Below are 26675 nucleotides of genomic sequence, written 5' to 3'. Positions count from 1 at the left end.
AAGCCAAGACGCGAAAACAAGAAGTGAACAGGCGGCTCCCAGGCGGAGGTGTCCAGACGTCCGCTCGGCGTCAAGGCTGAACCAGGAGTCCTCGCGGAGATTATAGGTGGGCTGTTGTGTTGATTTAGGAGCGACGACGATCGTGGGATCGGATGGGCCCATATAGGTGAGCTGCTTGGGTTTGTATTTCTCAGGTTAGGGACAACACTTGTATTTGTTTACGTTTGTGGTTAAGGAAAATGTTGGGTGACAGAGAGCGAGGACGGACTGTGGTAAACAGTGAGTGAGTGAACATTTGCAGTTTAAACTTGGAACTAATTATATCAATATAATTATAATACTTAATTATAATTATAACATATATTTATAATTATAATACTTATATATTTATTATTATAATACTTATATATTTATTATTATAATACTTATATATTTATAACTATAATACTTATATAATTATTATTATAATACTTATATATTTATAACATTAATAACACTATTAATAATTTAACTCATGTTAACATAAATTATATTATTACCAGACGAGGTACCCGGCTGCGCCCGGGTCTCTATTATCTTCCCTTCACCCCCATCTGCTCCTCTTTCTCTCACTTTTCCTTCTCTCCCCCATTCTCCACCTTTCTCTCCCTCTCACCGAACATCCTCCTCTTTTCCCTCTTTTCCAATCTCCCCCAATTCTCACCTTTACCCTTTTTAAACACCCCCTTCTCTTCCCCTTTCTTTAAACATCCCCTTCTTCCCCCCTTCTCCTCTCTCTCTCTCTCTCTCTCTCTCTCTCTCTCTCTCTCTCTCTCTCTCTCTCTCTCTCTCTCTCTCTCTCTCTCTCTCTCTCTCTCTCTCTCTCTCTCTCTCTCTCTCTCTTCCCCTCTTTCTCTCAGAAAAATTATGTAACCATTTTTTTATTAATAAAAATAGTGGTTGGTATTAATAAATACTATTTTTTTTATTAATACATGAGGTACATCTGCATTAGTGCAGCTGCCCTAGACTATATGAAGTGGAGCACAGTGTGTCAAAAAAGCTAACTACGTGATGCTATAAAATCCCCATCACACAGGATGGTTAGTCATACAGAGGCATGTGATAAGCAGTCTGCACTGGTAGACTCCAGAAGCATTTTGAGGATATCATCAACACAATAGTGAATAAGGTAGCAGTGGTAATACAAGTCCCCATCTCGCAGGATGGTTAGTCATTCAGGTTCATATGTTTAGTAGCCTGCACTGGCAAATTTTGGGTACACTGTGAGGATATCTTCAAGAACACGAGAGTGAATAAAGTAATTGCAAAGCTCTAGGTACCTCATGCCAACTGGTCTGAAAGGTCTAATAACTGGGCATTCAGTGATGTAGTGCGGGAGATCGTGCCGCAGTTCCTGCTCACAGAGTTTGCACCTGGAGTGCTCAGGATTGGGAGATCCGTCACCTGTAGCCACCTGTCACAGGTAACGGTAACCCAACCTGATCCTTGCAACCACTGTGTCGCACAGTCTAGTGGACGTTTTGTGCTGCCCATAGATATAGGTTTCAGATCTGAACAAATCATAGCTTTTTATATTAGTACTTTCAGGTCGTTGGGAGTCAGTAATTTCTTTCCTATCAGATCTGAGTGTTCGGACCAATACAGTTTTGATAGCAGAGATGGGGATACCTAGATCTAATTCAACTTCATCCTTGTTACACGCTAATTTGGCTGCAATATCTGTCTCATTATGATGGGTTATATTTATGTGTGAAGGTATCCATACAAAGGAGATTCGAGACTCTTTACTCTGTGCAGCAATTAGGTCATTTATAATTGGGAGTATGAGGTTCTTGCTGTCGATCTTCCAAGAGAAGTTTTCGATTGCTTGAAGAGCAGACTTTGAATCGCAGAATATTATTCCTCCTCCAATGTTTTTTAATGTACTGGTAGCTAGTTGTAATGCTGCTAGTTCTGCTTGTGTGGAGGTCAGCCAGTTGTTTAACCTGACACTGACAGTCTTTGTGCAAATATTATTTCTATAAAACCTACATGCCGCTGCAGTCCGTCCAGTAGAGGATTGGACTGAGCCGTCGGTGTAGACACAGTGCTCGTGAGATCTTAAACTCTCGATGGAGGAGGCAATTGTTTCAAGTGTGACAGCTTTGAGAAGAGCAAGATTCTCATTATCTTTCTTGGTGACAGGTGTCTATGATACTTGAATGGTGGGCCACTGAAACGGGTTAATAAGTCTACGGACAACACAATCCGTATTTCATAACTGACTTCATGATATCAGACAGAGGAAGAGGGGGGGGCTGGGTTATATGTAAATATTTCTTAAAGTGTGACACTAGAGCCTACTCCAAATAGCCTATGACACTCCTATACCTCACATGCTTCATGTGTGAAAACTGGCTACATTCATCCCCAACCATCTGGCCTCCAACCTTGAAGAGACAGACATTCTCTCTTGTAGAAATAGATAGTAAATTAAATTGATTATACAGATATTGGCAAAGTATTTATGAGGAGCTTTATGTGCTAATAAGAGCACCAGTATGAATATACAGTGCATATACAGATACAGTATGAGTATACATGCAGATACACATGTATGCTGAGTTAGTGGTGGACTGCTTCACGCGTCCTGTTCCCCATGTAAATACCGCATTTATAACCTAAATAAATACCTAACCTATGCCAACATAATAGGATCTGTGAGTGTCTGACCAGGGCTGGAGGTCAGATGCTTGGGAGGAGTCTCATTAGACTTTGCATGGTGACCGGTAAGTGTGGTCGGGATTGTCATAGGCAAGGCGGACTCGTCCTCATTGCCCTTGTTTAGGAGGGCTGGAGTATATATATCCACCTTTCCATAAGGTTTGTGGATATAAAATGGTCGGTGCTTTGTCCATAGAGTTCTATCGTTTATTCATAATTATTCTGAATTCAGATAATAACATACAAAACGCATGTTCTGTTAGCATATTTGCATTCTTGGGGCTCTACGCACTTATATGGTGCAAGGTTTTTTGGGTGACGTCTGCTAGTTGACGTCAGTCTAAAGGCTGACGTCAATGTGAAAGTTGACACCCACTGTGAAATCGACACACTGCAGAGGGATGAGATAATGATAATATTCCCAGTTTTATTTTCAGACTGATAAATATCAAAGAGTCAGAAACAGAGCGAGAGAGCGAGAGAGAGAGCGAGAGAGAGAGAGAGAGAGAGAGAGAGAGAGAGAGAGAGAGAGAGAGAGAGAGAGAGAGAGAGAGAGAGAGAGAGAGAGAGAGAGAGAGAGAGAGAGAGCGGGGGAAGTGGGAGTAACAAACATTGGTCGTACCTGTACTCAATAAGTACCAATAAAATCCCACCAGATCTACCATTGTTACCAATAATCACTCTGGGATGGAAGCCTTCACACACACGCACATTCTCAGCTCCTTGAAGGCAGTCTGCTTACAATTAATCACTTTCGCTTAACGTCTTTTAGAATTAATGATCTCCTTTGCCAGTGATTACTCATGAGATGATGATCTGGTCTCCCTCATGACGCGTGTGAGATTGGTCACTTAGTCTCCTTCAGTGTGCCGGTGTGAACAACTCGTGATGTTGAACTTGACAATCTACAGAAATGGTGTCAGAAGTGGCTACTCGACTTTAACTCCGACCAATGCAAGGTTATAAAGATAAGAATTAAAAAAAAAAGTGTGATTTTGATTTCGTAGCGTATCTCATCCCTCTTGAGGAAGGGAACAGGGCCGGGATTCATCAAGCATTTACGCATTCACATACGAAACCTGTACATCTTTTCTTTATCATGATGGCTTTGTTTGCATTTATTAAACAGGTTACGAGCTTGGAAATTTCACAAGCCAAGACTATTAGTGTTATAATACACATCATAACTCATAAACTGTTTTTTGAAACTCATAAACTGTTTAATAAATGTAAACAAAGCCGCCATGACGAGGATAGATGTATAGGTTTCGTAAGTGGGTGATTAAATGCTTCATGAATCCTGGTCATATATTTTTAAATGTAATTATAAGATATAAAGGTTCCAGGTTATCTTTCATCCAAGTGCCCGTTTATAAGGGAAAGCAACAGCCACCTCCTAGTGGTGCTGCCTGGGTCACACACACACACACACACACACACACACACACACACACACACACACACACACACACACACACACACACACACACACACACACACACACACACACACACACACACACTCACACACACTACGAGGCTCCTCTGGGGCCTCGTAGCCTGGTAGATAGCGCGCAGGACTCGTAATTCTGTGGCTCGGGTTCGATTCCCGCACGAGGCAGAAACAAATGGGCAAAGTTTCTTTCACCCTGAATGCCCCTGTTACCTAGCAGTAAATAGGTACCTGGGAGTTAGTCAGCTGTCACGGGCTGCTTCCTGGGGTGTGTGTGTGTGTGGTGTGGAAAAAAGTAGTTAGTAAACAGTTGAGAGGCAGGCCGAAAGAGCAAAGCTCAACCCCCGCAAACACAACTAGGTGAATACAACTAGGTGAATACATACACACACACAGAATGATAAGGAGGTGTGTGAAGAACTCAACAAGAGATTCCAGGAGGTCTTCACAATAGAACAAGGAGAAGCCCCTTCACTAAATGAGGAGGAGGCAAACCAAGCAAACTTGCAGGAATTTGACCTCACCAGTGATGAGGTCAAAAGGTGTCTGCTGGAGCTGGATGTGACAAAGGCTGTTGGGCCTGACAGAATCTCACTATGGATACTAAAGGAAGGTGCAGAAGCACTAAGTGTGCCACTCTCTATGGTGTATAACAGGTCACTGGAAACAGGAGACCTACCAGAAACTTGGAAGACAGCTAACGTAGTCCCAATATACAAAAAGGGTGACAGGCAAGAGGCACTGAACTACAGGCCAGTTTCCCTAACTTGTATACCATGCAAGGTGATGGAGAAGATCGTGAGGAAAAGGCTCGTAGAGCATCTGGAGGGAAATAACTTTATAACACACCACCAACATGGGTTCAGAGATGGTAAATCGTGCCTCACAGGTTTAATAGAATTCTATGACCAGGCAACAAAAATTAGGCAGGAAAGGGAAGGGTGGGCTGACTGCATTTTCCTGAATTGCCAGAAAGCAGTCCAGGAAAACACAGTACCCCATAAAAGGGCTGTTAAAAAAGTTGGAGCAACAGGCAGGAGTAAAAGGGAAGGTGCTCCAGTGGATAAGGGAACAGCAACAACAGGAAAAACAGGAAGCAACAGGAAACAGCGAGTAACGGTGAGGAGGGAGACATCAGAGTGGCGAGATGTCATAGCGGAGTCCCACAGGGCTCAGTACTTGGACCCATTCTGTTTCTAATATATGTAAACGATCTTCCAGAGGGTATAGACTCATTCCTCTCATTGTTTGCTGATGATGCAAAATTTATGAGAAGAATAAAGACGGATAAAGATAGACAGAGACTACAGGACGACCTGGACAAACTGGAGGAATGGTCTAGAAAATGGCTGCTAAAGTTCAACTCAGGAAACTGTAAGGTAATGAAATTAGGTGAAGGGAGCAGGAGGCTGAACACAAGGTACCATCTGGGAGGTGAAATCCTGCAACAGTCAAATAGAGAGAAAGATCTGGGGGTTGATATCACACCGAACCTGTCCCCAGAGGCCCACATCAAAAGAATATCATCAGCGGCATATGCTAGACTGGCCAACATAAGAACTGCCTTTAGAAACTTGTGTAAGGAATCGTTCAGGACCCTGTATACCACTAATGTCAGACCAGTCCTGGAATATGCAGCTCCAGCCTGGAGTCCATACCTAGTTAAACACAAGACAAAGTTAGAGAAGATTCAGCGGTATGCCACCAGGCTCATCCCGGAACTGAGAGATATGAGCTACGAGGAAAGGCTGAAGGAGCTGAACCTCACGTCCCTGAAGAGTAAGGGGAGACATGATAACCACCTACAAAATTCTCAGGGGAATTGACAGGGTGGACAAAGACAAACTCTTCAGCACGGGTGGGACACGAACAAGGGGACACAGGTGGAAACTTAGTACCCAGATGAGCCACAGAGACGTTAGAAAGAATGTTTTCAGTGTCAGAGTAGTTAGTAAATGGAATGCATTAGGCAGTGATGTGGTGGAAGCTGACTCCATACACCCTTTCAAATGTAGATATGATAGAGCCCAGTAGGCTCAGGAATCTGTACACCAGTTGATTGACAGTTGAGAGGCGGGACCAAAGAGCCAGAGCTCAACCCCCGCAAGCACAATTAGGTGAATATAATTAGGTGAGTACACACACACACACACACACACACACAAGGTGTAGAGTTTGGTCTGCCTTGCAGGCCACACCCAGAGGCGCGGGGGGGGGCGAAGGATGTGCGTCATATTGCGGTGGTCTAAGGAAGGGCAGCTGCAAGGGGGGGAGAGAGAGAGAGAGAGAGAGAGAGAGAGAGAGAGAGAGAGAGAGAGAGAGAGAGAGAGAGAGAGAGAGAGAGAGAGAGAGAGAGAGAGAGAGAGAGAGAGAGAGAGAGAGAGAGAGAGAGAGAGAGAGAGAGAGAGAGAGAGAGAGAGAAAGAGAGAGAGAGAGAGACGGGGCGACATACGACTGAAGTATACGAATACAAAAAAAAGATAATAATGTGTTAAAAATATCAACACAAAATAGAACACGAGACACTGGCTATAAATTAGATAACTTACTATTAGAACAAAACCCTTGGGGTCAAATATTTGATTGGAAACAAAGTTGTTCATTTAAAGAACAAATTACCGTGTAACATTATACACGTGGCATTGTTTCAAGCGTAGGTCAAGCCTACCTACCTTCAAGAAAATAGGAGCTACATTGTATAGGGTTAATATGAGCTAACTCGTATGAGACAATAGAAGCTACATCATATGGGTCAATAGGAGCTACCTCATATGGGTCAATAGGAGCTACCTCATATGGGTCAATAGGAGCTGCCTCGTATGGGTCAATAGGAGCTGCCTCGTATGGGCCAATAGGAGCTACCTCATAGCTCACCTATATAGGAGCTGCCTCGTATGGGTCAATAGGAGCTGCCTCGTATGGGCCAATAAACCTTATGTTGCTTCCTTAATTCTTCTGGTTCCTGACAGCTGAAACACCCAAAAACTAACTTCTGAAAGCCTGAAGAGCGAGAGCACCAAGCTCAGAGTCTGACAGCCGAGAGCCCTGTCACTTGCACCATATATATGTTGCGTCTGTCAGCGCAGTCGACGAGGCGCCAGAAGACTATCAATTGATGTAAATGCAAATCTGTATGTTAAGCTGGCGACCATAACACCAGCTCTCCCGCGCGGTTCACCGCTTGCTTGTGCGGTCACCTCCCTGGACCACCCGCACCCTCGCCGTGTGGCTCGTCCATGTGGGTCATTGTAATCCTGAGTAAACCTGTGAGGCTGCTCTACCTATCACCTCGCAGTGATCTGCGACCCGACAAGCCGGTTGGGGGCCCACTCACTCACTCACCGGATAGTCGATGTGGTCCTGTATCATCCTATGTAATCCAGCAGCATCCAGTGACACCCGCACCACTCACCGCCTCGCTGTGAGCCCAGCCTCGTCATCAAGGGGGTGGAGGCTACCAGAACTAATCATGTACACAAATTCTACACGGACGAGGTGCTGCAATCCTCTATAGCGATCCCATTAACCAATGTTATTGCTCCTCTTTACCGCCCTTCGCGTTAATGAATGAAGCTTCACGAACAGGAAATTGTTTACAGGTAAAGCTGTAAACGGTGTGCAGGAACTACGGCGGGAGTGGAGCGCCGCCTCGCACAAGAGGAGCTGATGAGAAGCACGATAAAGGAGGGCAAATGAGTATGTGGTGAGTGTTTGTTTATGTACTCACCTAGTTGTGCTTGCGGGGGTTGAGCTCTGGCTCTTTGGTCCCGCCTCTCAAATGTCACTCAACTAGTGTACAGATTCCTGAGCCTACTGGGCTCTATCATATCTACATTTGAAACTGTATATGGAGTCAACCTCCACCACATCACTGCCTAATGCATTCCATCTGTTAACTACTCTGACACTGACAAAGTTCTTTCTAACGTCCCTGTGGCTCATTTGGGTACTCAGTTTCTACCAGTTTAAGATAAAGTTTATCTTTATCTACCCAGTCAAGTCCTCCGAGAATTTTGCAGGTAGTGGTCACGTCTCCCCGAGATCTCCTGTCTTTCAGTGACGTGAAGTGCAATTAAATCAGCCTTTCCTCGTATCTCACGTCTCTTAGTTCTGGGACTAGTCTAGTGGCATACCTCTGAACTTTTTCCAGCTTCGACTTGTGCTTGACATGGTACGGTGCCATGCTGGGGCCGCATACTCCAGGATTGGTCTTACATATGTGGTATACAATGTTCTGAAGGATTATTACACAGGTTCCTGAAGGCAGTCCTGATGTTAGCCAGCCTCGCATACGCCGCTGATGTTATTCTTTTTATGTGGGCTTCAGGAGACAGGTTTAGCGTAATATCAACTCCTAGATCTTTCTCTCTGTTCGGTTCATGAATGAATTCATCTCCCATTCTGTATCCTGTGTCTGGCCTCCTGTTTCCACCGCCTAGTTTCATTACCTTACATTTCTCGGGTTGAACTTTAGTAGCCATTTGTTGGACCATTCATTCAGTTTGTCTAGTTCATCTTGTAGCCTCATACTATCTTCCTCTGTTGTAATCCTCCTCACATTGTTTGCATCATCAGCAAACAATGAGAGGAACCAGTCTATACCCTCTGGGAGATCATTTTCATATATCAGAAACAGTATAGGTCCAAGGACTGGACCCTGCGGGACTCCACTGGTGACGCCTTGCCACTCCCAGGCCTCACCCCTCACAGTGACTCGCTGTCTTCTGCTGTTGTTGTTGTTGCGTGTGTGTGTGTGTGTGTGTGTGTGTGTGTGTGTGTGTGTGTGTGTGTGTGTGTGTGTGTGTGTGTGTGTGTGTGTGTGTGTGTGTGTGTGTGTGTGTGTGTGTGTGTGTGTGTGTGTGTGTGTGTGTGTGTGTGTGAGTGTGTGTGTGTACTCACCTATATGTACTCACCTATATGTGCTTCCAGGATCGAGCATTGACTCTTGGATCCCGCCTTTCTAGCTATCGGTTGTTTACAGCAATGACTCCTGTCCCATTTCCCTATCATACCTAGTTTTAAAAGTATGAAAAGTATTTGCTTCCACAACCTGTTCCCCAAGTGCATTCCATTTTTCTACTACTCTCACGCTAAAAGAAAACTTCCTAACATCTCTGTGACTCATCTGAGTTTCCAGTTTCCACCCATGTCCCCTCGTTCTGTTATTATTACGTGTGAACATTTCATCTATTTCCACTTTGTCAATTCCCCTGAGTATTTTATATGTCCCTATCATATCTCCTCTCTCCCTTCTTTTCTCTAGTGTCGTTAGGTTCAGTTCCTTCAGCCGCTCTTCATATCCCATCCCTCGTAACTCTGGGACAAGCCTCGTCGCAAACCTCTGAACCTTCTCCAGTTTCTTTATGTGTTTCTTCAGGTGGGGGCTCCATGATGGCGCGGCATACTCTAAGACGGGTCTCACGTAGGCAGTGTAAAGCGCCCTAAAAGCTTCCTCATTTAGGTTTCTGAATGAAGTTCTAATTTTCGCCAGTGTAGAGTACGCTGCTGTCGTTATCCTATTTATATGTGCCTCAGGAGTTAGATTAGGTGTCACATCCACTCCCAGGTCTCTTTCTCGAATCGTTACAGGTAGGCTGTTCCCCTTCATTGTGTACTGTCCCTTTGGTCTCCTGTCACCTGATCCCATTTCCATAACTTTACATTTACTGGTGTTAAACTCCAGTAGCCATTTCCTTGACCATCTCTGCAGCCTGTTTAAGTCCTCTTGGAGGATCCTACAATCCTCGTCTGTCACAACTCTTCTCATTAATTTTGCGTCATCTGCAAACACACACACATAGTGTGTGTGTGTGTGTGTGTGCGTTGTTTAGTGTTCTTGGCTACTGTGGCTGCTGTCTATAGTGGCTGCTGTCTATAGTGGCTGCTGGCTATAGTGGCTGCTGTCTATAGTTGCTGCTGTCTATAGTGGCTGCTGGCTATAGTTGCTGCTGTCTATAGTGGCTGCTGGCTATAGTTGCTGCTGTCTATAGTGGCTGCTGTCTATAGTGGCTGCTGTCTATAGTGGCTGCTGTCTATAGTGGCTGCTGGCTATAGTGGCTGCTGTCTATAGTTGCTGCTGTCTATAGTGGCTGCTGGCTATAGTTGCTGCTGTCTATAGTGGCTGCTGGCTATAGTGGCTGCTGTCTATAGTTGCTGCTGTCTATAGTGGCTGCTGTCTATAGTTGCTGCTGTCTATAGTTGCTGCTGGCTATAGTGGCTGCTGGCTATAGTGGCTGCTGTATATAGTGGCTGCTGTCTATAGTGGCTGCTGGCTATAGTGGCTGCTGGCTATAGTGGCTGCTGGCTATAGTGGCTGCTGTCTATAGTTGCTGCTGGCTATAGTGGCTGCTGGCTATAGTGGCTGCTGGCTATAGTGGCTGCTGTATATAGTGGCTGCTGTATATAGTGGCTGCTGTATATAGTGGCTGCTGGCTATAGTGGCTGCTGGCTATAGTGGCTGCTGTCTATAGTTGCTGCTGGCTATAGTGGCTGCTGGCTATAGTGGCTGCTGTATATAGTGGCTGATGTCTATAGTGGCTGCTGGCTATAGTTGCTGCTGTCTATAGTGGCTGCTGTCTATAGTGGCTGCTGGCTATAGTGGCTGCTGTCTATAGTGGCTGCTGTCTATAGTGGCTGCTGTATATAGTGTATATAGTGGCTGCTGTCTTTAGTGGATGCTATCTATAACTACTGCTGTATATAGTGTATATAGTGGCTGCTGTCTATAGTGGCTGCTGTCTATAGTGGCTGCTATCTATAGTGGCTGTTGGCTATAGTGACTGTTGGCTATAGTGGCTGCTATCTATAGTGGCTGCTATCTATAGTGGCTGCTATCTATAGTGGATGCTATCTATAGTGGCTGCTATCTATAGTGGCTGCTATCTATAGTGGCTGCTGTCTATAGTGGATGCTATCTATAGCGGCTGCTGTCTATAGTGGCTGCTGTCTATAGTGGCTGCTGTCTATAGTGGCTGTTAGCTATAGTGACTGTTGGCTATAGTGGCTGCTTTCTATAGTGCTTGCTGGCTATAGTGGGTGCTGGCTATAGTGGGTGCTGGCTATAGTGGCTGCTGTCTATAGTGGATGCTATCTATAGCGGCTGCTGTCTATAGTGGCTGCTGTCTATAGTGGCTGCTGTCTATAGTGGCTGTTGGCTATAGTGACTGTTGGCTATAGTGGGTGCTGGCTATAGTGGGTGCTGGCTATAGTAGGTGCTGGCTATAGAGGGTGCTGGCTATAGTGGGTGCTGGCTATAGTGGCTGCTGGCTATAGTGGGTGATGGCTATAGTGGGTGATGGCTATAGTGGGTGCTGGCTATAGTGGGTGCTGGCTATAGTGGGTGCTGGCTATAGTGGGTGCTGGCTATAGTGGGTGCTGGCTATAGTGGGTGCTGGCTATAGAGGGTGCTGGCTATAGTGGGTGCTGGCTATAGTGGGTGCTGGCTATAGTAGGTGCTGGCTATAGAGGGTGCTGGCTATAGTGGGTGCTGGCTATAGTGGCTGCTGGCTATAGTGGGTGATGGCTATAGTGGGTGATGGCTATAGTGGGTGCTGGCTATAGTGGGTGCTGGCTATAGTGGGTGCTGGCTATAGTGGGTGCTGGCTATAGTGGGTGCTGGCTATAGTGGGTGCTGGCTATAGTGGGTGCTGGCTATAGTGGGTGCTGGCTATAGTGGGTGCTGGCTATAGAGGGTGCTGGCTATAGTGGGTGATGGCTATAGTGGGTGCTGGCTATAGTGGGTGCTGGCTATAATGGGTGCTGGCTATAGTGGGTGCTGGCTATAGTGGGTGATGGCTATAGTGGGTGATGGCTATAGTGGGTGCTGGCTATAGTGGCTGCTGGCTATAGTGGGTGCTGGCTATAGTGGGTGATGGCTATAGTGGGTGCTGGCTATAGTGGCTGCTGGCTATAGTGGGTGCTGGCTATAGTGGCTGCTGGCTATAGTGGTTGTTGGCTATAGTGGGTGCTGGCTATAGTGGCTGCTGGCTATAGTGGTTGTTGGCTATAGTGGGTGCTGGCTATAGTGGGTGCTGGCTATAGTGGGTGCTGGCTATAGTGGGCTGCTGGCTATAGTGGGTGCTGGCTATAGTGGGTGCTGGCTATAGTGGGTGCTGGCTATAGTGGGTGATGGCTATAGTGGGTGCTGGCTATAGTGGCTGCTGGCTATAGTGGGTGCTGGCTATAGTGGGTGCTGGCTATAGTGGGTGCTGGCTATAGTGGGTGCTGGCTATAGTGGGTGCTGGCTATAGTGGGTGCTGGCTATAGTGGGTGCAGGCTATAGTGGTTGTTGGCTATAGTGGGTGCTGGCTATAGTGGCTGCTGGCTATAGTGGGTGCTGGCTATAGTGGGTGCTGGCTATAGTGGGTGATGGCTATAGTGGGTGCTGGCTATAGTGGGTGCTGGCTATAGTGGGTGTTGGCTATAGTGGGTGCTGGCTATAGTGGGTGCTGGCTATAGTGGCTGCTGGCTATAGTGGGTGCTGGCTATAGTGGGTGCTGGCTATAGTGGGTGTTGGCTATAGTGGCTGCTGGCTATAGTGGGTGTTGGCTATAGTGGGTGCTGGCTATAGTGGGTGCTGGCTATAGTGGGTGTTGGCTATGGTGGGTGCTGGCTATAGGGGTGTTGGCTATAGTGGGTGCTGGATATAGTGGGTGCTGGCTATAGTGGCTGCTGGCTATAGTGGGTGTTGGCTATAGTGGGTGCTGGCTATAGTGGGTGTTGGCTATAGTGGGTGCTGGCTATAGTGGGTGCTGGCTATAGTGGCTGCTGGCTATAGTGGGTGCTGGCTATAGTGGGTGCTGGCTATAGTGGGTGCTGGCTATAGTGGGTGCTGGCTATAGTGGGTGCTGGCTATAGTGGGTGCTGGCTATAGTGGGTGTTGGCTATAGTGGGTGCTGACTATAGTGGGTGCTGGCTATAGTGGCTGCTGGCTATAGTGGGTGTTGGCTATAGTGGGTGCTGGCTATAGTGGGTGCTGGCTATAGTGGGTGTTGGCTATAGTGGGTGCTGGCTATAGTGGGTGCTGGCTATAGTGGCTGCTGGCTATAGTGGGTGTTGGCTATAGTGGCTGCTGGCTATAGTGGGTGCTGGCTATAGTGGGTCCTGGCTATAGTGGGTGCTGGCTATAGTGGCTGCTGGCTATAGTGGCTGCTGGCTATAGTGGCTGCTGGCTATAGTGGGTGCTGACTATAGTGGGTGCTGACTATAGTGGGTGATGGCTATAGTGGGTGCTGGCTATAGTGGGTGCTGGCTATAGTGGGTGTTGGCTATAGTGGGTGCTGGCTATAGTGGGTGCTGGCTATAGTGGCTGCTGGCTATAGTGGGTGCTGGCTATAGTGGGTGCTGGCTATAGTGGGTGCTGGCTATAGTGGGTGCTGGCTATAGTGGGTGTTGGCTATAGTGGGTGCTGGCTATAGTGGGTGCTGGCTATAGTGGGTGCTGGCTATAGTGGGTGCTGGCTATAGTGGCTGCTGGCTATAGTGGGTGCTGACTATAGTGGGTGCTGACTATAGTGGGTCCGAGATACAAAAGACACGTTAATTTGCCTAATGTTGGGAGGAGAGATTATCACCAAGCTATAAACTTATCATGCCTGGAGGCAAGAGAGTGGCATGGCACCCCCTGCAGGAAGGGTGTTCCTCTCACCGCCCCGCGCCTCCATCTGACCCATCAAGTGGTTACCCAGCAAAGCGAGTTTGCCTAAGATCCGCCAGCCGCACAGTGCCACAATGATGGCACCGCTGGGAGCTTGTTGCAACACTTTGTGAGCAACACTTTGTGAGAGAGAGAGAGAGAGAGAGAGAGAGAGAGAGAGAGAGAGAGAGAGAGAGAGAGAGAGAGAGAGAGAGAGAGAGAGAGAGAGAGAGAGAGAGAGAGAGAGAGAGAGAGAGAGGGGGGGGGGAGATAATAGATAAAGGAACCAATATGGATATGAGAAACACATTAATATCTCCCATCATCTCTTTCTGAATCTCCTATCATATTGTGTTTAAACGTTCATATAATACGGGTGTCTACCTTAATAACACCTGAGCTGGTCACTGGTTGTTCTCCGCCGTATACCTGGACGTTCCTCATACGTCTGCACCAGGCCCGGACTCATGGAATTCTACATTCATCAAGAATTCCAAAGAACCACCATGACAGGTCCTGAACATATAATGGAGAAGGAGCCTAGATACTGGCGTTGTCCCCGACACACAGGAGACCGCGCCACGTTAAAGAAGGAGGTAGTAAAGAAGATGCATAAGATTATAGACCAATAGCTCAAACATCACTCATCATAAAACCATGAACAATACGGGTTCAGAACAGGGCGCTCCTGCCTCACACAACTGCTGGACCACTATGACATGCCAGGGCATATCATACATGCCAAGGCAGAGAAGCAAAATCATAATATAATATACATTATATTCGCAAAAGCTTTCGACATATGTAACCATTGTGTTAATACACACATATGTGTTCAAAAGGAATTACTGGCAAAGTGAGGAGATGGGTCCTTAACTTCCGAACCACCAGAACCCAGAGTGTAATTGTCAACAAAGTAAAATCCGGATCATTTACTGTGTTCTCCTGAGTCCCCCAGAGTACTGTTGCTTGATCCAGTACTTTCTCTCATCTTCATATCAGACATAGACATGTGATACAAACTTTAGCGCTGTATCATCCTTTACAGATGACACCAGAATTTACATGGGCGTAGAGAATATACACAGAAGTAACTATTTCGACCAAATAGTTACTTAGAGTAACTATTTGGTCGAAAGCACCAATATGTAGTGATGGACCACCAGAAAGTTAACTTCAAGGTTGACCACCCTGAGTGCGTTTAATTTCACCTTCAGTGCGTCTAATTTCACCTTGAGTGCGTCTAGTTTCACCTTCAGTGCGTCTAGTTTCACATTGAGTGCGTCTAGTTTCACCTTGAGTGCGTCTAGTTTCACCTTCAGTGCGTCTAGTTTCACCTTCAGTGCGTCTAGTTTCACATTGAGTGCGTCTAGTTTCACCTTGAGTGCGTCTAGTTTCACCTTCAGTGCGTCTAGTTTCACCTTCAGTGCGTCTAGTTTCACCTTCAGTGCGTCTAGTTTCACCTTGCTTACCTCAAGTTTTGTCCTGAGTGCCTCCAGTTTTAACATGAACTTTACCCAGAGTGCCAAGTATAATCCCGTTAACACCCCCTGGAGTGTGTACAGAGATCCCTCAGTCATGATCCGTTCACCCGCCTGACCACACCCAGGCCTTCATGTCGTCAGGGGAAAATCGATGATTAGATGCAATTTGGGTGTGGCTCGACCTCTGGGGTGTGGCTCGACCTCTGGGGTGTGGCTGGACCTCTGGGGTGTGGCTCGACCTCTGGGGTGTGGCTCGACCTCTGGGGTGTGGCTAGACCTCTGGGGTGTGGCTAGACCTCTGGGGTGTGGCTAGACCTCTGGGGTGTGGCTCGACCTCTGGGGTGTGGCTCGACCTCTGGAGTGTGGTTGGACCTCTGGGGTGTGGTTGGACCTCTGGGGTGTGGCTCGACCTCTGGGGTGTGGCTCGACCTCTGGGGTGTGGTTGGACCTCTGGGGTGTGGCTCGACCTCTGTGGTGTGGCTCGACCTCTGGGGTGTGGTTGAACCTCTGGGGTGTGTCGCCACCTCTGGGGTGTGTCGCCACCTCTGGGGTGTGGCAAGGAAAAATTATTCACATTTACATATACAAACTTTAAACTCATATGAATTATCACGATTCTAGGAAAGCTTTTGTTTACATATTAACATACTAGCATGGGTACTCGTACAGTTTGCCTCGACCATGTGAAGGGTTACACAGTGGTCTACATCCTCCTCTCAATCTCAAGAGACGAGATTTCCTCTTTACCTGAGGAGTAAATAGGTCCCTGGGAAGACAGGTAACGCCCTCATGCTCAGCTTGCTGCTAAGTACCAAAGAACACGTACACAATATATAAACTAAAAACATCACACTGACCATATTCACGGACGGATCACTCACTTCAGCTACAGGAAGGGCGGGGAAGTGCTGTTACTGTTCCTCAACCCGAGGTAAGCACAATTGAAAAGGATATAGGAGTTTGTAACTGGTCATCCGCCTTGCATGTTGAACTGATACCAATACTGGTAACACTCACAAACAGCTTACAATCAAATAACGTGCTTGTCCCCGAGGGCAGACATAGGTATATACGCATACTTAATAAGGGAGTAAAAATCAAAATGTCGTGGATTCATTCTCACATTGGCCAGCATGAACATGATAAAGTTGATGCTCTTGCTCAGACTGCAGTAAAAAAAGAAAACGTAATTGATTTAGGAGAAGGGGGACTCTTCGATAAAACTAACAGGCTTCCTGTCCCCCGACTCTGGAAATTAAGACGGGCATCTTGGGATGCAGATCTTAGAGGACACCCAAGTAACGCCACAAGACCCCACACCAGTACCAAGCTTCATCAAGCGTGCACTCACCCACTTACGAAACCTATACATTTTACCAAAACATTGCGGCTTTCTTTACGTTTATTAAACAGATTTTGAGCCCCGAAGTACTGCGAAGATGTTTATGACAATAATAACTTTGGGTTGTGAAGTTTACAAGCTACAGACCATCCTGGTGTTGACCTTACTCCCCAGTAGACCATCCTGGTGTTGACCTTACTCCCCAGTGGACCATCCTGGTGTTGACCTTACTCCCCAGTAGACCATCCTGGTGTTGACCTTACTCCCCAGTGGACCATCCTGGTGTTGACCTTACTCCCCAGTGGACCATCCTGGTGTTGACCTTACTCCCCAGTAGACCATCCTGGTGTTGACCTTACTCCCCAGTGGACCATCCTGGTGTTGACCTTACTCCCCAGTAGACCATCCTGGTGTTGACCTTACTCCCCAGTGGACCATCCTGGTGTTGACCTTACTCCCCAGTGGACCATCCTGGTGTTGACCTTACTCCCCAGTAGACCATCCTGGTGTTGACCTTACTCCCCAGTGGACCATCCTGGTGTTGACCTTACTCCCCAGTGGACCATCCTGGTGTTGACCTTACTCCCCAGTGGACCATCCTGGTGTTGACCTTACTCCCCAGTAGACCATCCTGGTGTTGACCTTACTCCCCAGTAGACCATCCTGGTGTTGACCTTACTCCCCAGTAGACCATCCTGGTGTTGACCTTACTCCCCAGTAGACCATCCTGGTGTTGACCTTACTCCCCAGTAGACCATCCTGGTGTTGACCTTACTCCCCAGTGGACCATCCTGGTGTTGACCTTACTCCCCAGTAGACCATCCTGGTGTTGACCTTACTCCCCAGTGGACCATCCTGGTGTTGACCTTACTCCCCAGTAGACCATCCTGGTGTTGACCTTACTCCCCAGTAGACCATCCTGGTGTTGACCTTACTCCCCAGTAGACCATCCTGGTGTTGACCTTACTCCCCAGTAGACCATCCTGGTGTTGACCTTACTCCCCAGTAGACCAGGCATACTAGAAATACGTAAACGCCACCACAATAAAGATATAATGACCGGATATAATGACTGACACTGTAATAATTAAGGATTTACGGGCACACTGAAACAGGTCAACACCTCCTACAGCTCTGGCAGAACTTCACAATTATTATAGACGACCGAGAATTTACTGGCTGAATAGGTAATGGAATGGAGGCATGAGGTGTAAGGGACCTGGTACACCTGGCTGCCTCCAGACCTCTACCTGGTAACACTTGAGGTTATCTTGAGGTTATCTTGAGATGATTTCGGGGCTTTTTAGTGTCCCCGCGGCCCGGTCCTCGACCAGGCCTCCACCCCTAGGAAGCAGCCCGTGACAGCTGACTAACTCCCAGGTACCTATTTACTGCTAGGTAACAGGGGCATTCAGGGTGAAAGAAACTTTGCCCATTTGTTTCTGCCTCGTGCGGGAATCGAACCCGCGCCACAGAATTACGAGTCCTGCGCGCTATCCACCAGGCTACACTCTCTGCTAATTGGTTGCACCTGTGTCATTAAGGTTAATACGAGCTATTGCTGCCACCACCTCCGCTTAATTAGCTGTTACTTATGTTCCTCATGAATTGCTCTGAGATGTTGTGATAATCACCCTAATGTATAGGTCACGGAGGGGACTTGTGTTACACTGGGTGATGCTACATACTGGTCACACATGTAGGGAAGACCACTGCTCTTGTAGCACTTTACTTATTGTTGATACTTATTAACGGTTTAAATGGTATTGTCTTAATTGTTACCAACCCGACCCTGGGGGTTCGGGGGGGGGGAGGGGATACCAAAGATGTTGGGAGCCGGTGGCTGAGTGGACAGAACGCTGGACGCGTGATCCTGTGGTCCCGGGTTCGATCCCGGGCGCCGGCGAGAAATAATGGGCAGAGTTTCTTTTACCCCCCCCCCCCCCCCCTGATGCCCCTGTTACTTCAACCCGTCCTCTTAAAAATAACGTCGCTTTTCGCTGGTATGCGCCGCTATGGCCAAATTTGGACGTAATTTGAAATGAAATCGACTCACAAAAGTTGACGTACTGTTCCGTTTTCTGTTTGAGTTGTCCGGCTTACTCGGGAAGGTTAGAAGAGGAAACTTTCAATTAACGTTTTTCATAACGTTTTGAAACTTTATGAAAATTTCCTGCCTACCTAACCTATCAGAGGGCCCAAGCAGTAAATAGATACCTGGGAGTTAGTCAGCTGTCACGGGCTGCTTCCTGAGGGTGGAGGCCTGGTCGAGGACCGGGCCGCGGGGACACTAAGCCCCGAAATCATCTCAAGATAACCTCAAGATATTATCCGCTTCTTACGGTAAGTATGGAGCCCGTCTTCACAACAAATCCATTACCATAAGAAACCACACACACCTTCAAATCACCTGGGATAGTTACCTAGATATTTGCGATAATCTAAAAGCATGTTACAGGTTCAAGTAATAGTCTACATGTAAACTGGCAAATTAATCTTTCTCGTAAAAAGATAGTTTTCTCAATTTATTACGTTATTGTGTTATAGATAATTCATTTAAAATATATAATGTGTATGCTGAACACGTTTTCTTTTAAGAATTTGGTTTTCAGTAAACAGAATTCTCGGGCACACTGAAATAGTTTTCGAATGTCATATTTCACATTATTGTTATGTAGTCGTTCCCAATTCAATCCATGAGCGAATCTCGCCCCTGAGGACAGGTTGAAGTAGGTGTTAGTTGATACTCAAGGAAACTTAGCAAAAACGAATTTGAACTTATTAATTCAATAAACCAAACGTCCTAAGCTAATGAGGATTCTCTAATTGGCAATGAGTTTTGGCAGTATCTGTGATGATGGCTGAAGGCAGGCACTTACTTTACATGTAGCTGATGAAATTCACTTTCGCCAGTGTGGATGATTACATACTCTCCCCCCCCCCCATCCCCTGTGGCCCGAGTCACACCCCAGCCACACCTTGCCCCTTCCCCCAGGACTCCAGCTCCACACTCCCTCTGCCTCGTCACCAGCCCAGACTGCTCCAGGCTTCGAGAACAAGTATGGGGCTGTAGTCTGCAGGCTGAGAACCATTTCTCACACAGCCCCTTGAGGCTTATCCAGGGCTAATGTCACCTGAGCTCTGCCTTGGCCTTCCTCCCTTGTAGGCCATCCTGGCCAGGGTAACCTTCCTCCCTTGTAGGCCATCCTGGCCAGGGTAACCTTCCTCCCTTGTAGGCCATCCTGGCCAGGGTAACCTTCCTCCCTTGTAGACCATCCTGGCCAGGGTAACCTTCCTCCCCAGTAGACCTTCGTGGCGAGGGCGGCCGTCAACCCCTGACGTGATCAAGGAGGCGTACAAGAGCCCCTGAGGGCATATCCGAGGCACCTTAGTAAAGCTGGACAATCCAGGGATTCTTTAGAAGCAACACGGGAGGCAGGAAGCAGGGCGGTGAAGAAGAGCATGGACACAAATTCAGAAGGGGAGCATGAGGAAGGAGTTGGACAAAGAGCGATAATTACATGAAGGGAAAGCGAGAGAGAGAGAGAGAGAGAGAGAGAGAGAGAGAGAGAGAGAGAGAGAGAGAGAGAGAGAGAGAGAGAGAGAGAGAGAGAGAGAGAGAGAGAGAGAGAGAGAGAGGGAGAGAGAGAGAGAGAGGGAGAGAGAGAGAGAGAGAGAGAGAGAGAGAGAGAGAGAGAGAGAGAGAGAGAGAGAGAGAGAGAGAGAGAGAGAGAGAGAGAGAGAGAGAGAGAGAGAGAGAGAGATATTGATCGACTAATTCTATTAATAATACTTTTAATACGTGGTAATAGAGAGGTCATTAATGCCAGCATGTTAGTGCTCAGGAGCGATGTATTATACAATGTCGGTGAAGAGTCAGGTGTTTAACCACATCTGACAATTCAGTATTAAAGACCTCTTTGATGGCTGGTCGGGGTCCCCTTTACCCCTAGTTAGAGCCACTGTTATCACCGAAGGGGGGGAGGGGGAATGTTGTTAACATTACCCCAACCTGTTAGTTGAGGTGTTATCAGGTATATTTTATCAACAAAATCAATGATTTATTTATGTTCACCAATTGAGTTAAGGTCATGGGCAGGCTTAGAGGGTTTTATAACTCAAGACGTTCAGCCAAAACTAACTTAATTTACTCTGGCAATAATTGTTTCCTTATTTTTGTCCTCAAACAAAAATAAATAAAATAAAAAAATATTCGCTAAATACGCTAAAATGTGACGTATTACAATAAGTTAAAGCGCATGTTAATATTGACGTTTTCTATACCTGGGCCTCGACAGGTTGGTTGGGTTCGCATGTTTCTGGTAATGTGAAACAGTTGCCTTTCTTACGGAGTGTCAAGTGGAGGGTGGAGGGTGGGGCTGGCAGACCCGCGTGGTATACAGCACGGTGTATTCAACCACCTCTCAGGCTTTTAAAGGTTTACAAATGTTTACAACAGTTATAAAGGTTTCTAAAGGTTTACAAAGGTTTACGAAGATTACAATGGTTTCTAATAATAATAATAATAATAATAATAATAATAATTCATTAAGTCGGGGGACAGGAAGCCAGAGTGTATACATACACGTTTGGCTTTTATCGAGGTCTCCCCCACACACACAAGGTCGAACTACTGACCCCGCCCTAACTAGTAACAACCCTACAACAAGAAGACTAACTCCTGGGTACCTACTTACTGCTAGGTGAACAGAGGCATTAGGTGAAAGGAAATGTGCCTAACCACTTCTGCATCGTCTGGGATTCGAACGCGGAATTCTCGATTGTGCGTCGAGAATGAACCCGACTCTACTACCGGGACCCCAAAGTTTATAAAGGTTTACAAAGGCTTAAAAAAGGATTATAGAAGATTATAAAAGGTTTACAAAGTTTCATAAAGGCTTACAAAGGTTTATAATGGTTTACAAAGTTTATAGATGTTTATAGAGGTTTAACAAGGATTACAAAGTTCATAAAGGTTTGTAAAGGGTTATAAAGGTTTATAGAAGATTATAAAGGCTTACAAATGGTTTATAACGGTTTAAAAAGACTTACAAAGGTTTATAAAGGTTTACAAAGGTTTATAAGGGTTAATAAAGGCTCACAAAAGTTTATAGAAGATTAAAAAGGTTTACAAAGGTTTATCAAGGCTTACAATTGTTTACAAAGGCTTACAAAAGGTGCCTAGAATTGTACCCCATTACGCCACAGGGTAATATGAAAAAATTAACCAATGACTGTCGCAGGCGGGATGAGGTCAACCCGAAGCCACCAGATCAACCCGGGCACCGCCGGGTACCCCATCAGGCAATTAATACATACATTCAGTTTAATTCGCTGCGCGAAATTCAGCACTGGACACTGTGACAGACAGGCTGTGAATCTCGGCTGCCAAATAAAGCGTCATTCAGAAGGTAAAAGACATATTTGACACTGAGCCTTGACAGCAATATCTGCTTAGTGGAGAGAGTGCGACTTTTATGGCTCTAATAAGGACTGTCGGAATTACTAAAATGATGATAATAATTTTAATCATTCTGGCTTTATTGCTGCGACTGTCTGTACGTGACTGATGGGCTCGTTCTCTCCGTGTGCCACTCCGTATAAAATGCGACTGTTTTGCCTGACCAGAAACATAAAAATTCAACTAAGCTATCAAGACCAATTTACAGGACACGTCAATATTATTGTGTTTTAATATTGTCTAATGCGTCGCATTCCGTAAGAATTGCGACGTATTATGTGAGAGGACAGGTTGGAGGAGTGGATTAACTGAACAGACTTTAGTCTTAGTGCCATAATAACTGGCAACTTATTGTATCACCACGTGGTAATCCAGTGTCAACACGTGGTAATCCAGTGTCACCACGTGGTAATCCAGTGTCACCACGTGGTAATCCAGTGTCAACACGTGGTAATCCAGTGTCAACACGTGGTAATCCAGTGTCACCACGTGGTAATCCAGTGTCAACACGTGGTAATCCAGTGTCAACACGTGGTAATCCAGTGTCACCACGTGGTAATCCAGTATCAACACGTGGTAATCCAGTGTCACCACGTGGTAATCCAGTGTCACCACGTGGTAATCCAGTGTCACCACGTGGTAATCCAGTGTCACCACGTGGTAATCCAGTGTCAACACGTGGTAATCCAGTGTCAACACGTGGTAATCCAGTGTCACCACGTGGTAATCCAGTGTCAACACGTGGTAATCCACAGTCACCACGTGGTAATCCAGTGTCACCACGTGGTAATCCAGTGTCAACACGTGGTAATCCAGTGTCAACACGTGGTAATCCAGTGTCATCACGTGGTAATCCAGTGTCACCACGTGGTAATCCAGTGTCACCACGTGGTAATCCAGTGTCACCACGTGGTAATCCAGTGTCAACACGTGGTAATCCAGTGTCACCACGTGGTAATCCAGTGTCAACACGTGGTAATCCAGTGTCACCACGTGGTAATCCAGTGTCACCACGTGGTAATCCAGTGTCAACACGTGGTAATCCAGTGTCAACACGTGGTAATCCAGTGTCACCACGTGGTAATCCAGTGTCACCACGTGGTAATCCAGTGTCACCACGTGGTAATCCAGTGTCAACACGTGGTAATCCAGTGTCAACACGTGGTAATCCAGTGTCACCACGTGGTAATCCAGTGTCACCACGTGGTAATCCAGTGTCAACACGTGGTAATCCAGTGTCAACACGTGGTAATCCAGTGTCAACACGTGGTAATCCAGTGTCACCACGTGGTAATCCAGTGTCAACACGTGGTAATCCAGTGTCACCACGTGGTAATCCAGTGTCAACACGTGGTAATCCAGTGTCAACACGTGGTAATCCAGTGTCACCACGTGGTAATCCAGTGTCAACACGTGGTAATCCAGTGTCACCACGTGGTAATCCAGTGTCACCACGTGGTAATCCAGTGTCACCACGTGGTAATCCAGTGTCAACACGTGGTAATCCAGTGTCACCACGTGGTAATCCAGTGTCACCACGTGGTAATCCAGTGTCAACACGTGGTAATCCAGTGTCAACACGTGGTAATCCAGTGTCAACACGTGGTAATCCAGTGTCACCACGTGGTAATCCAGTGTCAACACGTGGTAATCCAGTGTCAACACGTGGTAATCCAGTGTCAACACGTGGTAATCCAGTGTCAACACGTGGTAATCCAGCGTCACCACGTGGTAATCCAGTGTCACCACGTGGTAATCCAGTGTCACCACGTGGTAATCCAGTGTCAACACGTGGTAATCCAGTGTCAACACGTGGTAATCCAGTGTCAACACGTGGTAATCCAGTGTCAACACGTGGTAATCCAGTGTCACCACGTGGTAATCCAGTGTCACCACGTGGTAATTCAGTGTCACCACGTGGTAATCCAGTGTCACCACGTGGTAATCCAGTGTCACCACGTGGTAATCCAGTGTCACCACGTGGTAATCCAGTGTCAACACGTGGTAATTCAGTGTCAACACGTGGTAATCCAGTGTCACCACGTGGTAATCCAGTGTCACCACGTGGTAATCCAGTGTCACCACGTGGTAATCCAGTGTCACCACGTGGTAATCCAGTGTCACCACGTGGTAATCCAGTGTCACCACGTGGTAATCCAGTGTCACCACGTGGTAATCCAGTGTCACCACGTGGTAATCCAGTGTCACCACGTGGTAATCCAGTGTCACCACGTGGTAATCCAGTGTCAACACGTGGTAATCCAGTGTCAACACGTGGTAATCCAGTGTCAACACGTGGTAATCCAGTGTCAACACGTGGTAATCCAGCGTCAACACGTGGTAATCCAGCGTCACCACGTGGTAATCCAGTGTCACCACGTGGTAATCCAGTGTCAACACGTGGTAATCCAGTGTCAACACGTGGTAATCCAGTGTCAACACGTGGTAATCCAGTGTCAACACGTGGTAATCCAGTGTCAACACGTGGTAATCCAGTGTCAACACGTGGTAATCCAGCGTCAACACGTTCTACTCAGCAGGATGTGTTCGATGTTTGGTAGTGAAAGCCAACTGCAGGATTGAGGCCAGAGCCAATATTCATCAAGCATTATGTACTCACTAACGAAACCTGTACATCTTTCCTCGATCAGAACAGCTTCATTCACTTCCAGACACAGGAACAAATAAGAAAGAAGAGCCTTTTACTATTTTAAGAAGTTTCTAATAAGAAAATAACACTTTAAGAATACACGTTCCACTAATGATAGAACTTATACCACATATGTCACCTAAATTAGGCTTATATGGAATATCTTAGGCTTAAGATTGGTTAAATAGGCCTTGGGCAGATTAGGTAAGGCTGTATAGCTACTGTTCCACATGTTAATTAACATATTTGGGTTATTCCAATAGAACAAAAAGGGAACTAACTTTATTCTCGTTTTCTGTTCACCTGTTGCAGGCACACCGAGCTACGGGAGACTGCCGGGATCCCGTTACTATGGGAGAGACGCGGGCATAGTCTTCCCTGAGCCCTCCCCGTCACCAGCAGGGGCACGGCGCCCCATACCCTGGTACCCAAATGCCCCTGGACCCATGTTCGACCCGTCTCCTCCTCAGAACGTGACGGCCCTCAAGGATGACATCGCTTACCTTCACTGTATTGTCCATAACAGAGGCAACAAGACGGTGAGGGCCAGTGTTGGAGGGCCAGTGTTGGAGGGCCAGTGTCAGAGGGCCAGTGTTTGAGGGCCAGAGTTGGAGGGCCAGTGTTTGAGGGCCAGAGTTGCAGGGCCAGTGTTGGAGGGCCAGTGTTTGAGGGCCAGAGCTGGAGGGCCAGTGTTGGAGGGCTAGTGTTGGAGGGCCAGTGTTTGAGGGCCAGAGTTGGAGGGCCAGTGTTGGAGGGCCAGTGTTTGAGGGCAAGTGTCTGAGGGCCAGAATCTGAGGGCCAGTGTTTGAGGGCCAGTGTTTGAGGGCTAGTGTTTGAGGGCCAGTGTTTGAGGGCCAGTGTCTGAGGGTCAGTGTTTGAGGGCCAGTGTTTGAGGGCCAGTGTTTGAGGGCCAGTGTTTGAGAGCCAGTGTCTGAGGGCCAGAATCTGAGGGCCAGTGTTTGAGGGCCAATGTTTGAGGGCCAGTGTTTGAGGGCCAGTGTTTGAGGGCCAGTGTCTGAGGGCCAGAATCTGAGGGCCAGTGTTTGAGGGCCAATGTTTGAGGGCCAGTGTTTGAGGGCCAGTGTTTGAGGGCCAGTGTCTGAGGGCCAGAATCTGAGGGCCAGTGTTTGAGGGCCAGTGTTTGAGGGCCAGTGTTTGAGGGCCAGTGTTTGAGGGCCAGTGTTTGAGGGCCAGTGTCTGAGGGCCAGTGTTTGAGGGCCAGTGTTTGAGGGCCAGTGTTTGAGGGCCAGTGTCTGAGGGCCAGAATCTGAGGGCCAGTGTTTGAGGGCCAGTGTTTGAGGGCCAGTGTTTGAGGGCCAGTGTTTGAGGGCCAGTGTTTGAGGGCCAGTGTTTGAGGGCCAGTGTTTGAGGGCTAGTGTTTGAGGGCCAGTGTCTGAGGGAAAGTGTTTGAGGGCCAGTGTCTGAGGGAAAGTGTTTGAGGGCCAGTGTTTGAGGGCCAGTGTTCGAGAGCCAGTGTTTGAGGGCCAGTGTTTGAGGGCCAGTGTTTGAGGGCCAGTGTTTGAGGGCCAGTGTTTGAGGGCCAGTGTTTGAGGGCCAGTGTCTGAGGGAAAGTGTTAGAGTGTCAACATTATCATCATCTCTCAGTCATATGGATTATATTTCAGCCTTACTGTAACTCTCCCAACCTTATGACGTATCTCCCAGCCTTATGACTTACCTCACAAGTTGTCTTATATCTCAAGGAGTATCTCACAACACTCAGCTTTACTGCCCACAATAAAGCAAGCTTCTCCAGCTCCAAGCCAAGTGCTCAGTATTGAAACCTTTGATACTCTCAGCTTCATGTTTCACACTCTCAGCTTCATGTTTCACACTCAGCTTCACGTTTCACTCTCTCAGCTTCATGTTTCACACTCTCAGCTTCATGTTTCACACTCAGCTTCATGTTTCACACTCTCAGCTTCACGTTTCACTCTCTCAGCTTCA

The 26675-nt window shown here is 47.0% G+C and overlaps 1 protein-coding gene across 1 annotated transcript in view; it reads left to right on the top strand.

Moving 5' to 3' along the window:
• The window catches only part of LOC123758737 (zwei Ig domain protein zig-8), a 271983-nt gene that overhangs the window by 224821 nt on the left and 20487 nt on the right, over nucleotides 1–26675 (top strand). Inside the window, exon 3 of the mRNA XM_045743368.2 lies at nucleotides 25041–25267. Coding sequence (XP_045599324.2) covers nucleotides 25041–25267 — 227 coding nt within the window. The remainder of the gene's footprint in view (nucleotides 1–25040; nucleotides 25268–26675) is intronic.

The sequence above is a fragment of the Procambarus clarkii genome, chromosome 22 (assembly GCF_040958095.1).
Source record: "Procambarus clarkii isolate CNS0578487 chromosome 22, FALCON_Pclarkii_2.0, whole genome shotgun sequence".
NCBI lineage: Eukaryota > Metazoa > Arthropoda > Malacostraca > Decapoda > Cambaridae > Procambarus > Procambarus clarkii.
This window is presented reverse-complemented; position numbering and strand designations above follow the sequence as displayed.